This window comes from Platalea leucorodia (genome assembly GCF_965183815.1).
Source record: "Platalea leucorodia genome assembly, chromosome: 7".
Lineage (NCBI taxonomy): Eukaryota > Metazoa > Chordata > Aves > Pelecaniformes > Threskiornithidae > Platalea > Platalea leucorodia.
Genome location: NC_138829.1, coordinates 18458273 through 18472330, shown reverse-complemented (window position 1 = coordinate 18472330; position 14058 = coordinate 18458273). Strand labels below are relative to the sequence as shown.

General features: G+C 45.7%; 1 protein-coding gene across 2 annotated transcripts in view; it reads left to right on the top strand.

The window, feature by feature from the left end:
- Positions 1–14058, top strand: part of RIN3 (Ras and Rab interactor 3) — a 71316-nt gene that overhangs the window by 19593 nt on the left and 37665 nt on the right. For both annotated transcript variants that reach the window (XM_082318298.1, XM_082318299.1), the window contains exons 2-3: positions 466–652; positions 4324–4438. In XM_082318298.1, coding sequence (XP_082174424.1) covers positions 466–652; positions 4324–4438 — 302 coding nt within the window. The remainder of the gene's footprint in view (positions 1–465; positions 653–4323; positions 4439–14058) is intronic.

The window sequence follows — 14058 nt, the reverse complement described above, 5'->3', positions numbered from 1 at the left end:
TTTCCTCTGCCACATCACTCCCTTTGAAGCCACGAAACATTGCTCTGACCCTTCAGCTGGAGGATGGGGTCCAGGGGACAGGCATGCTCTACCCTCTGCAGCGCTGGCTGCCTCTGCGCATCCCTTACCTCTGTCTCTGGGTACCTGTGGTTACGCAACATAAAGAGATGAGCTGAAAGCAACAGACAGCGCAAAGCATTCTGCAAGCCTGTGGTCTGAAACCCGGTTGTGCATCATTAGCATGAGGCCGTAGTCCTTAGGACGGGGTGTATCTGTCTGTTGAGGCCTGTGCACCATGTTTGCCTCTGTCATAGCAAGGCATCTGTGGTCTGATGCCCCTCGAGGAACTCTCCTGGTCTGTAAGTGCCTCTGTGTGTGCCTGTGCGTTTGCATTTACGGTCCTTACTCCCCTCAAGTTTTCCATTTGCAGTTCTGCTTACAAGGGACTCCCTTGCTGTGTTTCAGCCCGATCAGAGATACCAGCGAAGAGGGAAAAGAGACACACCTCTGTCAGGCCACTGCCCTGCGAAACTGCCTTCCAGTTCCAGGGATCAGCATCCTTGATAGACTCATCAAGACCTGTCCTGTCTGGCTTCAGCTGAACATGAACCAGGAACGGGCTGGGGCGATACTTGGCAAAGAAACAGCAGGGGTAAGTCCAAAGTGGTTTCAGTTCAGACAACCACATTTCCTGTCCTTGGTGGAGCTGGTTAGGGGAGCAGTGCTTTTTTTCATGTGGAAGCAAAAATATTTAGCAGACTATGCTCTCTGTTTCCATTACCTTTTGATGCTTTAGCCACTCACAGTGGGGCAAGACAGATATAATGGCTTTGGGGAGGCAAGGAATCTTGTCTCTGGTTTTATTTACTTAGCATGTAGATTCATGGAGATGCCTTCCCATTCACCACCAGACCCATAGGTATGTTGACTATCCTAATTTGGAGCAACAAAAAAAAAATGCCTGAAGAAAAGACTGGGAGCTGCTGGGAGTTGTTTTTATTGCAATAATTGGTATCTGGTCCCCATAAGCTGAGTGTTAGAAAATGGCAGACTTGTGTAAAGCTTAGAGCTTGCTTAAGGAAAACAGCTCTGTAGGAAAGGGAGCTCCCCATTCCCGGGGTCTCGGAGGTGAGGCATGGCACGGAGTAGGTGTCCTGGTGGGGCCTGGGGAGGGCAGGTGCAAATGACAAGGGGAATTCACTCACTCCTGCTCTGAGGAGGTTTGGACCTGTCCCTTGGCTGAGTCAGTCTATCCCAGGGCTAAAAGCTGGCACAGCCAAGTGACAACCCCCAGCGGGACTCACCTGACCAGCCTGGACTGTGCAGCACACCTCACCCCGAACCAGACTTCTCAAATAAGTTGGGCAAATTATTCTCTTTGTTTTTCTGCACTGACTGTAAAGGGAGACCTCAGTGACTGTCTCTGATATAGCCACGTATGGCCCCAAGCCTCCTCAGTCATTAGCCGCTCCCTGCAGGTAGGGCTGTTCCCCACCTCTGAGCAGCTTTGGGGATAAATCTTGCCTCTCTTTCTCCTGCTCACACCATCCTCGGACACGGTCTTCAGCTGCAGCTCAAAGCAGGCAGAGCTGATGCATCAAAGGTGTCCCACGGCAAGGGCAGGCTCTCCTGCCCACTCTGAGCCCACCTGAAGCCAAATCAGCACCGCACCTTTCCCACCTCTGGTGAAAATGGAAGAGACTCTTTTGCATACTGGTCATGACCCAGGCAGTAGGGTTAGGTCCAGCTCAGAAAACCCACCTCCCTCTCATCTAAACAGCCCTGGTCCAATTTTAGCCTTTGGAGCCATGGCAACCAGTTGTGCCAATCAGGAAAACAGAAGTGATTCATTTCCAGGTTTCACTTCTCTCGTTGCTTAAATTTAATTTCAGATGAAGCACTTGACTGACGCAATGTGAAGTAGTGCCGCCTGAGATCCAAGGTCTCAGTAGTCTCTCGAGGTGGGTTAGAGGGACCATGCTGTCACGCGGGTGGTAGGACATGGAGAGCCTCTATGGCTTTTTCCTACCTGCAGATACTTTCTGTGGTATAGAAGATGGGGGCTGCCCTGCGTTAGAAACAGGCTTGTTTCAGGCATGCACCTGTTTGCCATGCGTTTATTTGGATTTTCTCTGCACTGCTGGTGGACCTGAGCCCGTGGGGATCAGTTTCTTAGGAACGGCAGAGGCCAAGATGACGGCACTGTGCAAGGTTGTGAAGCTGCCCCAAAGCTGTATGTTTAGCATGGATGGTTCAAAGTGACAGGAGATGCCTTTGTGACTGGGACTCATGCAGAGAAAGGTCCTGGCTTCTAGACAAGTTTTTTTTTTAATTCCTCTGTCCAAGAAATTAATGTTTTCTTGATAGGTTTCCACTCCATTAGAGTTGATTAATCATTTTATCAACTCACACTTGTTCTTTCTAATATTACTATCCAGACTCCAGAATTAGCCCAATTTTTTAATTCAGTTTTTATAAAAATACCTCAACACTCTCTCTGCCAAAACCTGCTATCAAAGAACAGATAAAGGTGAAGATTACTTTGTCTTTCTATCTGCAGCTTCAAGGTACAAGCTAAAAATACCCTTGACAATGAGCTTTAATTAGAAACACACTTAGGAGCTCACACAATACAAAGAATATTTTTCTTTTTTCTTTTTTTTTCTTTTTTCCTTTTCTCTTTTATATTTTTTCTCTTTTTTCTTTTTTCTTTTTCTTTTGTCTTCTGTCTTTTTTCTTTGTTTCTTTTTACTTTCTGTTTTCTATTGGCTTTTTCCTTTCTCCTTCCCCTTTCCTCTTTCTTCTTTTTTTTTTAAATTTCTCTGGTCCCATTGGTGGGAACCAATGGCTACAGTGGTTCCACTGGTTCCAATTAAAGACTCAGGGGCCTCTTATCAATGTATGAATACCTGATGAGAGGGAGTACAGAAGATGATTGAGCCAGACCATTCTCAGTGGTATCCAGTGAAAGGATAAGGCACAGTGGGCATAAACTGAAACACAAGAAATTCTGTTTCAACATTAAGAAAAGCTTTTTTACTGTCAGGATGATTGAACATTGGAACAGGTTGCCCAAGAGGCTGTAGAGCCTCCATCCTTGGAGATCATAATAACCTGACAAGACACAATCCTGAGTGACTTGCTGTAGTCAATCTGTCTTTGAGCGTGGGGGTTGGACTAGATGATCTCCAGAGTTCCTTCCAACCACATCTGCTCTGTGATTTGCACTTGAAGCACTTGAAGTCAGTGCTGCCATCCAGAGGGATCTCAGACAAGCTGGGGGGACAGGGCTGGCAGGAACCTTCCAAAATTCAACAAGGACAAATGCAAAGCGCTGCCCCCAGGAAGGCAGACCCCCGGCAGCGATCCGGGCTGGCACTGCCCAGCTGGGCAGCTCTGCGGGAAAGGCCCTGCAGGGGAGATGGCAGCAAGCTGTGCACAGACCTACTGAGGAGAGGCTGTGAGACCAGGGCTTGTTCAACCAGGAGGAGATACAACTTTGGGGGGACTGCACAGCAGCCCCCTGCTACCTACACGGAGGTCACGGAGATGATGGAGCCAGGCTCTGCTCAGCACTGCGTGGTGGGAGGACAAGAGGCGACAGGCACATATTGAAACTGGAGGGGTTCAGACTGGGTACAGGGAAACACTTTCTCCCTCTGAGGACAGTAAGCAGTGGGACAGGTTGGAGAGGCTGTGCAGTCTCCACCCTTGGAGGTTCTCCAGACCTGTCTGGACAAAGCCCTGAGCAGCTTGGTCTAGCCTCATGGTTTCACGCAGGGGGTTCGACGAGAGCCCTCCTGGAGTCCCTGCCAGCCTGAATGATCTTCTGGTCCCATGAAAAAACTCTGCCATGAGACACTGTGGCCACCAGAGCCTTTGGCCTTATGTTCCACTCGTGGACGCTTGAATCCTTTCCCTCTCAATGTAAAAGTGACTCGCCTTGCTTTGTACCCAGACTGGGACATTCTAGGGTGAATTGTCCATGATTTAGGGCACTTATGTGAGGAGCATCACTTGACAAATTGTGAGTGCAGCTTTAGGGTCTTCAGTTAGTGAAACAGTTTGCCTTAGGCTTAAGTGGGACATCAGTGATGCATAGAAATCTTGCTGGTTCCTTCGCAGGTCTGAATTTCACCCAGATGAAATGTTCCTTTATTCATTATTTTTGTCGTGTAAAGTTCAACCAAGTGGAACGAAGCTAAAATAAGATCATTTAAAGGTGGATTGTACTGATAAAAAACTTCATTGCCAATGACCTAAAATAAAGTTCAGAAGCTCACATAATATAGCTAAGCTCTTGATTCCTTTCTCCTTTTTCAGATATTCTTGGTTAGGAAAGAGGGTAACGTGAAGAACATGGTCCTTGCAGTCCGCCTGCCAGTGCAGGACGAGGCTCCCGGTGTGCTGGAGTACAACATTAAAGAAGAAAAATCAAGTAAGTTCTTTACAGTTTTTGGTCTTTCTCCGATTATTGTACTGAATCCTCTTGTGATCACTGGTATTTATGTAATCTCACTTGCAATGAGCAGGTTTCTCTTGTGACCAGCAGCAGATCTTGCTTTTATGGTGTAGTTCAGTTAATATTTCCTGCAGCTGCTTTACCTCAGCTCCCCTGTGGTTCTGCACCTTGTGTTATCATTTACAGACTCGCAACAGGAAAATAAAGCGCTCCCAGACAAGCAGGCCAGTGCTTTGATCAAGTGAGAGGAGCTGCCTTTCACCAGGTGGAAGTCCTGAGCAAAGCGCAAGGCACTGACAGACTAAGCCTTGTTAACTCACCGGCTCTGTCTCTATTTCTGCCACTGAATTTGGGGCCCACCAGGCATCTGACATCTGCTACATTCCCTTTTCATGCACCTCAGACAGTCATACTGAACAACCGGTTACTCCTAAACTGACTGCTTTCAATGCCTCGCTGTTTCTGGGAAGCAGCTGGGTCTTGGAGCTGGTGGTATCGGTGCTGTTCCCGATCGGACAGCCAAGTCTGCCGTGAGCAAGCAAAAATGAACCCAGTTCACAGTCAGCCACATCTGATGCAGCCCTCGGTGTAAATGGATGTGTAAGGCATATGATTTCCACTTTCCGAAAAATATTTGTAAACACAGGAATTTTAGGATAGTCATAGAAACATGCACTTGAAAGAGTTCATCAAAATAACTCCACACTATTTATTTATATGAACACATCCAAATCCTCTGTCACTGAGCTCTGCCCAAAAGCCAGCTCCCCGGGGTGTATGTTTTACTCTCTGCTAAAACACTTGTGTTTCCGCTGATCAGTGTTGTGGCTTATTTCTTCCCCCTTGACAGTTGGTCAGATTAATTTTTTCCTTCTCATATGTTTCTTTGCATACCTCTGCATCGTAAACAGACTTTAAAGCCAGAGGGACAAGTGAATCTCTTAATCTGCTCTAATCTCAATCACAGACCACAGGCTGTCGCAGCGGTGGTCCTGCACAGAGCGCAGCTGCCTGCCTGGCTGCTGCACACCCCCCGGGAAAGCCTTCTCTCTCATCCGCCTGCACCTTGGGGCACACAACTGCAGAGACACCGCACATGTTCAGTGCTTCTGCAAGAGGGCAGGAACAGCAAACCTTTTGCCACAACTTCAGGTGTCCCAATTAAGAACACAAGGGCAAGGGTTAGCTGCAGGGTGGGGGAACTTTTCTTTATTTAGTTATTTGAAGTTGACCTAGGGCTTAGGTTTGGCATGGTGGGGAATTGGTTTTTGATGATTCAAGTCTTCCTTTGGATAAAAGTTAAAAAAATGAATCCTGCCATCCTAAAAATGTCATTTATAGAAATGTTACTTCTTGACTTGTCTTCTGTGCCATAAAATCTGATTTCTTTGAGGACAGGCAAAGTAAAATGTAGTACAAAAATTTCACTGTGAACTAGCCTAGCTAGACTTTTCTGCCATATTTTTCAAACTTGCTTGCTTGCTGTTTCTAATTTGTCACTAACTTAATGCAAAGGATGTGTTCAGAGACACAGCTTTCTAGTAGGAACAAGAATTAAATCAGTTTCCACCACTTTCATACAAGTTGCAAAGTAACTGGAGGAGGGTAATTAGAAATCAGCTCTCATTCAAAAAGCAGGAGAACTGCCATCACATGTGCAGCAATCCCTGCGGCCATGAGGCTGATGCATTCCTATGGTGGATATTCACATTATTTTTAGCTTGAGTTCTGTCAGTGTTGAGCTGTAGAAAGCCTCTCAGTTCTCTATCCCACACCGTTTTGACAAGAACACACGGCACGGAAACGGTCATGCTTTTGCTTCCTTTCTCATTTAGGGTAAGTAGCATGGCTTTTGAGTTTAGAAGAAATCAAATTAATTCCTGTTAGTAAAGCCAAAGGACTATATCTGGCACAAGGGGAGATGGTAAATCTTCTGTGTCCTGGAGTAACCTAATACATTAGCTTTGATTTATTGTCTCTGCATTACTCCAACTGCTTTCTAAACTTTTTTAGGAAATAAAATTATATGTTCTCCAAATGCTTTAAAAGAATTAAGACTGGAATCTGATCTTCCGTGCTAAGTACCCTGGTATGTCTGTATTGCCTTAGCTTAATGAAGTGCCCTTCACTCTTCCCTGGTGTTCTGTAAGCGTCAGGGTAGGAGACCTCTGAGTGCCCCCAGAGACATTATCTTGCTGTGGAATGCAAGTCTGTTGAAAGTTCGGTGTTAGACTTCCTGAGAGTGTGTAAAGCACGCCAGCTGCGTAGCCTGAGGACCGCTGTAGACTGGCAGGGTTTTTCTAGGCATCTAGTCTTTAACTCTTTAGTTCTTCTGTGTTTGGTAAAAGGAGGCTTCAGCTTGCCACTGAACATCACGAACAGGGAGGTGAGTCCTCCTGATAGCTACCTGCTCTTCGAGTCTGCATGAAGTGCAGTAGAGCTGGTGCCCTTCCAGTGCCCTTCCAGTGCCCTTCCAAAGGAGCAGCTGTAATACCCCTGCCATTTGAGAATCCCCCTTCCCAGCTGTACTGGGGACAAGCAGCTTTGGTTTCGCTGGCCTGTTCCTAGTATTTCCTTTCTGAGTTGACACATAAGCAATGATCTGTGCCCCATAGAGAGCTGTTTGTCACTTTCTGAGAGCTGACGCCTCCTCAAGGGTTTGAAGAAGTGGGAACAAGTTCTCCCTGTTACCTCAGTTCAGCTTGTTAGACTCCACAGACTTGATGCATTCAGAGGTAAACTGAAAGCTGAATTTGCCTTGACATATATTGTTCAGATTTTACGGAGATCCTCCCTTCCAGTTAAAATCCAAGCTGCAACCCATCCCAGCTTACTATTTTGGAGCACCTTGCCAGCTGCTTCTTGTCCTTCTCATGAGGACTCAGTGCAATCTCAGCTTCACAAGTGACACAAAGAAGGATGAGCTATCCTTAGAGGTGACGTGGTGGCTCTGTGTCATCTCTACAGTGATCTCCATCTCTTACTTTTACCATATGCAGCTTTAAGAAGGAAGTTTTACTGCTCAGCTCTTTGTAAAAAGCCATTCTCGTCCCATCCTACTTTTCAGAGAGTATCGGAAGAGGTTTTCCCCAGTATCACAATGATGGTACGGAGGTTGCTGCCCAGCCCCTGAGATCCATATATAGATGGGCATTCTGTGAAGTACAAAAAACGAGAAGCTTCCCAGCATTGCACTGCCAAATAATAGTGGATCATTGTTTTTCTCTTTCTTTTCCCCGTATCAGATCTGCTTTGTTGACGTTTGATGAAATATTTAGGGAAGTATAGTTTTCTGAGGGGAAGACTGGATTTAATTGTGATTTTTTTTTTTAAATAGAAATCCCCAAAGAACCCCCTAGGTAAGAGGCTCAAGAAATGAAACCTCTTTCCATTTCTTCGTGGGGAGTTTTCACCTGTTCTGTGAAGTAGCCCTTAGAATCATAAAACAGGAGAATGAAGAGGCTGGATTTTAAAAATTCTCTACTGGTTCTTCATCTTTGGTTGTAATTCCTCTGGAGACAGGAAGGCTAAAGCCTGGTCGCAGCAGCAGGTATGGTAGGGATCCAACAGCAGATACCACATGGTTCATCAGAAAGTTGAGAAGCCCAACAACTTCCAAAGCCTTGGATCTCTGTGGTTTTGCTTCTCGGCCTGAAGGATCCCTTACTTCTTACCCAGAACAGTGGAAATCTCCTAGAGACAAGGCCTGTTACAAGATTTCTTCCATTTAGAGATGCAGTGTTGGGAGGTACCTCTCAAGCTCTGCTAAAATATCAACTACTTTGTGCACTCTCAGTTCTGAGAGTTGTCCCTTACTTCTGCTTCATCCCAAAATGGAGCCCTAGCCTCACATACCTCAACAACTGAGCACCATTTCCTCAGCTGACTCCTACCCTTGGCTCTTCTCAGCAAACCTCTTGTAACCTCAGGTCCCAATTCTCCTTCCCCTTAATGTGTGTGCTGTCGGAAATCATTCCACCGACATCAGTGACATTGCAGCAGTATTAAAAAGAAAGGAATCAGATGTTTAAAGTAAATGTGCATGTTTGACATAACATATACTGAGAGCTTGAAAGAAGCATCTGAGTAGATAGATCATTTGGTGCAGGCAGTGACAGTAGCTTTTACTTTCACAAAGAGTTTTGAAGACACATGCCACAGGGGTAAAGTCCTTTAATAGAAGAATGCTCTAGCACCATATACTGAGTGTAATGCTTCCTTTTTTTTCTGGAAAATCTTGTGAATTACAGCTGAAAATAATTTGATTTCATGAAACACATGAGTTGACCATGTTCTTCTCAGGAGTCTTGCACATATGCCTTGGTGCAGAATGTGTAGTAATTGTTTTCCAAACTGTTCTGTACCAAAAAAAGAGGATGTGATTCCTTTCCAAATATGCAAAATGATGCTAAACAGGAGAAGTATCTGCAATTGCACAGAATAAAGAAGAACATATTATTCATATTATTAGAAAATTTTATAGAAATAAATATGGAATTGATTTGCCAAGTCAGTACTGAACTCCTTGGGCTCATGTCCTAAGGGGTTTGAGGCTGGCCTGATCCTGCCATGGATGCCCGCTCTTGTAATCAAGCTTCTGTCTCCTGCCTCCCCCATTGCTGCGGCTGGCTTTGCTCACTTCGAAGTTTATTTTCCTGAGGCTGTTCACACGAGCCCACGTTGCAGAGTTGCTGTCCTTGTTCCTTATTTAAACTATACCCACGTGGGACAATCTGCCACCAGGCATAGCTGTTCAGAAGCATCTCTGCCAATGCGCACAGCTGAAGGAGGAGTTTGTAGTGAAGCCTTGTCTGTAGTGTGGCTGTTTCATTTATTACAGGAAAATTCTGAGATTTAAATTAAAACTCTGCCTGCTCTGACCCTCCCAGCTTCTCTGGAGACAAACGCTGAATGAGCTGGAGCATAACGGATGTCTTGAAATAACCTTAACGCAATCAAATAGGAAAACCAAAATAAATTATCTCCAAGTAATACAAAAATGTCCAGATCATGATTAATACCACCTTTGAAAGATGAGACACGGTGCCATTGGACACGGTAGATTATACTCAATTTCTGGTTTATGGACAGCAGCTGTACTTCAGGTTATAGGGTATGGGCTTGCGGTAAGGACCCACAATATACCTTGACAGAAAAGATACAGGCAATTACTGCACTCAAAAGCAGTTAAAGAGCAATCACTGAGTATTGCTGCAAAGTTGCAAGTCTGGTAGCAGAAAGGATGTTGATAAAGAAATCCAGTGTCCTGCCCTGGTAGCCTTATTTGGCCTTTCTTAAAGTTAGACTGAGCTCAGGAAGTGCAGGCTGGAGCCTGATACAAAATGCTTGAGACAGACAGTAGGGGTTTAGGAGAAGACCACAACGCAAGTGAAATACACAGCAGCAGTTTACCTGCCTGGTTTTACTCTCTAACTCCTTTTACCAAAGGAAATCTGTTTGCCATGAAAGTTCATGAGGACCTGACCACTTCGTCCATCCAGCACCCGCTGGGCTCTGTCCATCAAGACAGAAAGAAGAGTTACACCAGGTCTAGAGGCAGCAGTAAGGCAGACCTTGCTGGGGAGTCAAAACAGCAATTTAGACAAGCAAAGGTGTTCCTTTGCACACTGGATTTTAGGAAGGGTGAAATCAATCGGAAAAGGGAAGAGATTATTTAAGGGCTAAGATTTCGCAATCTACTTTCTTGCCTTAATAATCCCAAATAGGTGCAGTCTAACGCTGTGAAAGCAAGCTTAACTCTGAAAGCCAACTTTGTCCATCATTACTTCAGCCACTTCTACACTTCCACTCCTCCTTCCCAAGCACATATGGGGAATAAAAAGTTTTTTATTATAGACTAATGCCATTTGCACAGGATAAAAAGGGCATGTGCAGTCATTCTGACTGTCCTGTAGCAGTAACATATGGTAATTAAACAACAGTAATCAGGCAGCAGCATGTTTACAGAGGGGCATTAGAGTAATATTGGGATGGACTTTGTTCATCTTCGCATGCTTAGCTCTAAAGAAAGCTGCTGAAAGCCCGGTCTTTACAGCCCACCAGCCTGAGGTGAGGGCTGTGAGCACGCCTGGCATGGTGGCAGAGCTCAGATGCAAGGGATACAGATCCCTGCCTGTGTCCCTGCCTGGGTTGGTGGGTCCGAGCGCTGTGTGAGGGCACTCACCGAGTGAGCACAACGCAGGGAAGAGGAGGCAGATTGACTAGGAACAACTCCATAGATGCTCTTTGTTGGCTCAGACACCTTCAGATGCTGATAATGGACTTGCCTATTGCACTCTGCTGGCACCCTGGCCACTATGGCCAGATACGGTCCATTTGTGGCAGATTTCCCTCTTCTGTTTTGTTAACATTTCTCTTAATACATGTTGTTGAGGCTGGATTAACAAATTCAGAGACCAAAGTCCTCATTGCTAACATGGCACAGCATGGTCAGCTGGTATTTTCCCACGTGAACTGCATTGAAGTACTGCACGAATGAGGTCATGGGAAAAAATGGGAGGATAGCTCAGTTACTGCAGCCTGCTCACAATTTAGCTCCTTCAATGAAAGTGGCCAGTGGTGCAGATGATATTTGTGATATGAATATTTTTGTGGAAGTGTTGGCGGCTCTTGCAATAGCTTCCTCAGTTTTGCAAGTCTTTTTGCTAACACCCTGCCTGCTGGAATCAGGAAGTAGAGTGAAGATAGACAGAAAGGTTTTTTTTTTTCCCAGAAAGAGAAATAACCCTCACAATTGCAGAGAAAAATGTAAAGATGTAACCTTAAAATTTCTTAAAGACTCAGAAAACAGAAGATAGAGGAAAACAACCTATAGGAAGACAACCTCCCATTTTTAAAATTAATTTTAATTGCATTTATTTTGAATCCCTTCTGAACTGGAATGGAGATGGAAAAGGCAGAAATCCGTGGTACTGACTGAGGTCAGAAACATGGGATCTTTCAATTCATAGCTAAAGTGAATGAACTGCTGGTATGAATGAAGTGCTGGTATTCATGACACTGACTTCTAAGATTAAGGGGTAGCACTTGCAGATTTTCACAGGAGGTTTTCAAGACAGGTCTGGATGAAGGCTTGAGCAACTTGGTTTGACCTCATGGCTGACCCTGCTTTGAGCAAGGGTTTGGGCTAGAGACCTCCTGGGGTCCCTGCCAGCCTGAGTGATCCCATGAGAGGGAACCAGCCGGTGAGACTGAGTCAATCTGTGGGTAAGCTCCGGGCAGACAGCAGTTCTCAGAAGGGATGTCTCAGTAGAGCAGCAAAAGCAGTTCCCATTCTTTAAGACCCAGTTTCTGGGAGAAATACTGCTAAGGTTTACAGAGGGATGGTGGTGAAAAAGTAAATAAAACATAAATATTTCCCGGGTTAGTGTCTCACCTGTGATCTCCTCAAAACCCATAACCTTCCTTTCTTTGGTAGATGCCTTGTGTACAGGGGAAAGGAGAGAATGTGCTCAGTCCATTTAATCAGTGCAGATTTCCAGCTGAATTAACTCATATGAGGTATCTCAACGTGCTTGAAAAGGCCCAGTAATGCCCTACAGATGCAATTATATGCCCCTCAGCACATTGCAGAGCTGAGCTTGCTGCAGGCTGAGATAGACTTCATCATGAGGAGTTAATAGCACTGCAAGGCTCCTGGACTGTTTTTGCACAGGTGCTAAAGGGACTTTTCAGTTGGAGTAAGACCATCCAAGGACTAAATGTACATCCCATCCTTCCAAAGTCAAACCTCTCGAGACAACCTCTGACTCACCAGAGGGCAGGCAGAAGGGCCCATCAGAAAGTACATTCGGTTACTTCTGTTATCACTGTAATGGTACCATAGTTCTTTTTTAAATGGTCACTTTAATCGAAACGGTTGGCCTCCTTCAGTGGAAACCCTGCAGCTTTCAATACCAGAAAGAATTCTTAATACTGTAAACTAAGGCATGAAAAGCAGGGTAGGACTAATTATAGCTCTGATTTCCTCTGAATAGATGAGAGGCTAAACCTGACATTACAGAGTGAGAAGATCAAGTTGTTTTGGGTTTTTTTTTGATACCCCACGATACTATTCAGCGATAAAGCAGACAAAGAGGGGATTGCCTTGGCAACCACCTCATGAACTGCCCTGGAGACTTGTGTACCAGCCAGGAAGGTCATTAAGAATCTTCAACTTCAGGTTTACTATAGAATATGATTTTACTGAATATATATATAGAGAGAGAAGGCAAAAACATCAGCAGTCCCAGTAACTAGTAGTTAAGGTACTGTAGCCTCATGAGCACAAGTAAAGTAGATGGAAAAGGGTGTGGGCACTGTCCCTAGGAGAGGCAGAGGCCAGGTCTTAGGTGAGTTCAGGCTGTAACTTTGTGCTGACGCTGCTGTCATGAGAAGCACTCTCGCTGTCCCTCATCTGCCAGCTGCATGTGTCCATGCCCTCATGCCCCTCTGGTCCCTGTCTTCCTCTCCCTCATGCAGGTTATGACGGGCAAGGAGTGAGCAGCGTGGACATGGGGACATGAAAGCAGGACGGTGTGGTGGGGCTATTCTTCCTTAGAGGTGCTACCATGTGCTGGGTCATGTGAAATAAAGCCTGGAAAGGAGAAAGTGATATGGGGATGGAGGGGCGGCTGGTGACTTTGGGAAGGGTGGGTGGCAGACTGGAAACAGAGCTCTGGGAACAGGGTGGAGAGGGGCTGTAGGCGGATAAGGACGGGGTCACATCCTGCCTGCGTGAGTCTCTGAGGTGCTCTGGGCAAAGCCAAAAGGAGGCTGCCCACGAAGGCAGGAGCCCAGCAGAGCTGCCCAGCAATGTAAAGAGAGGAGGCTGCAGGCAGGGGGCAAGCACTGTAAGGATGGGTGGGAGGTCGGTGCAAAACTGTGGCCAAATTGCTTCGTGGCAGCCAGCCTCCTTGAGGCAGAGCATCACTGGCAGCGTGCTGAGGAGCTGCCCCTTCCCCTCCCTGCCGAGCTGAATTCAGCAGAATTTTCCAAAGGAAGTTGGTGTGATTGCACCCATTTTATAGACTGAGAGCTGAGGCACAGGTTGCTGAAGGGGCTCGGCCAGCAGCGCACCACCAGCCGTGAACAAGCTCGGCTCCTGGCCAGCACTGTATTTACCAGGCTGCAGAGAGGCCCTTTGCCTGCTGAGCACTTGACTTTGTTCAGCACCTAGGTACCAACACTACTATTCAGACTTTTTTTGTATGCTTTCTGTATACCCTGACAGGCAATTCCGCTGCCGTAACTGTGAGGAAAGCCAATTTTTCCGGTTTACTTCAGAGGAATATTTTCCTTTATTGTTGCATGATGGAGTGTGTGATTGAGGCAAAGTAAGAAACCGTTGTCAGCTCTGGGCCTGACTAGCCTGAAAAAAGCAGAAATGTGCTGGAAAAAATAACAACAGTGTTATCAAAGCCCTTGGGAGAGAAGATCCCTCTTCCCTTCTCTTGCCAAAAATGGCTTATTTCCTTAATTCCATCTCAATTAAGCAAATCATACTTTTCAGCAGCAGAACTTGTCCAAGACTACTTTTTTCAAGGATTAGCCAATTGATGAATAAAACTTTGTGTATTTTTAGCAGGGGAGGATGG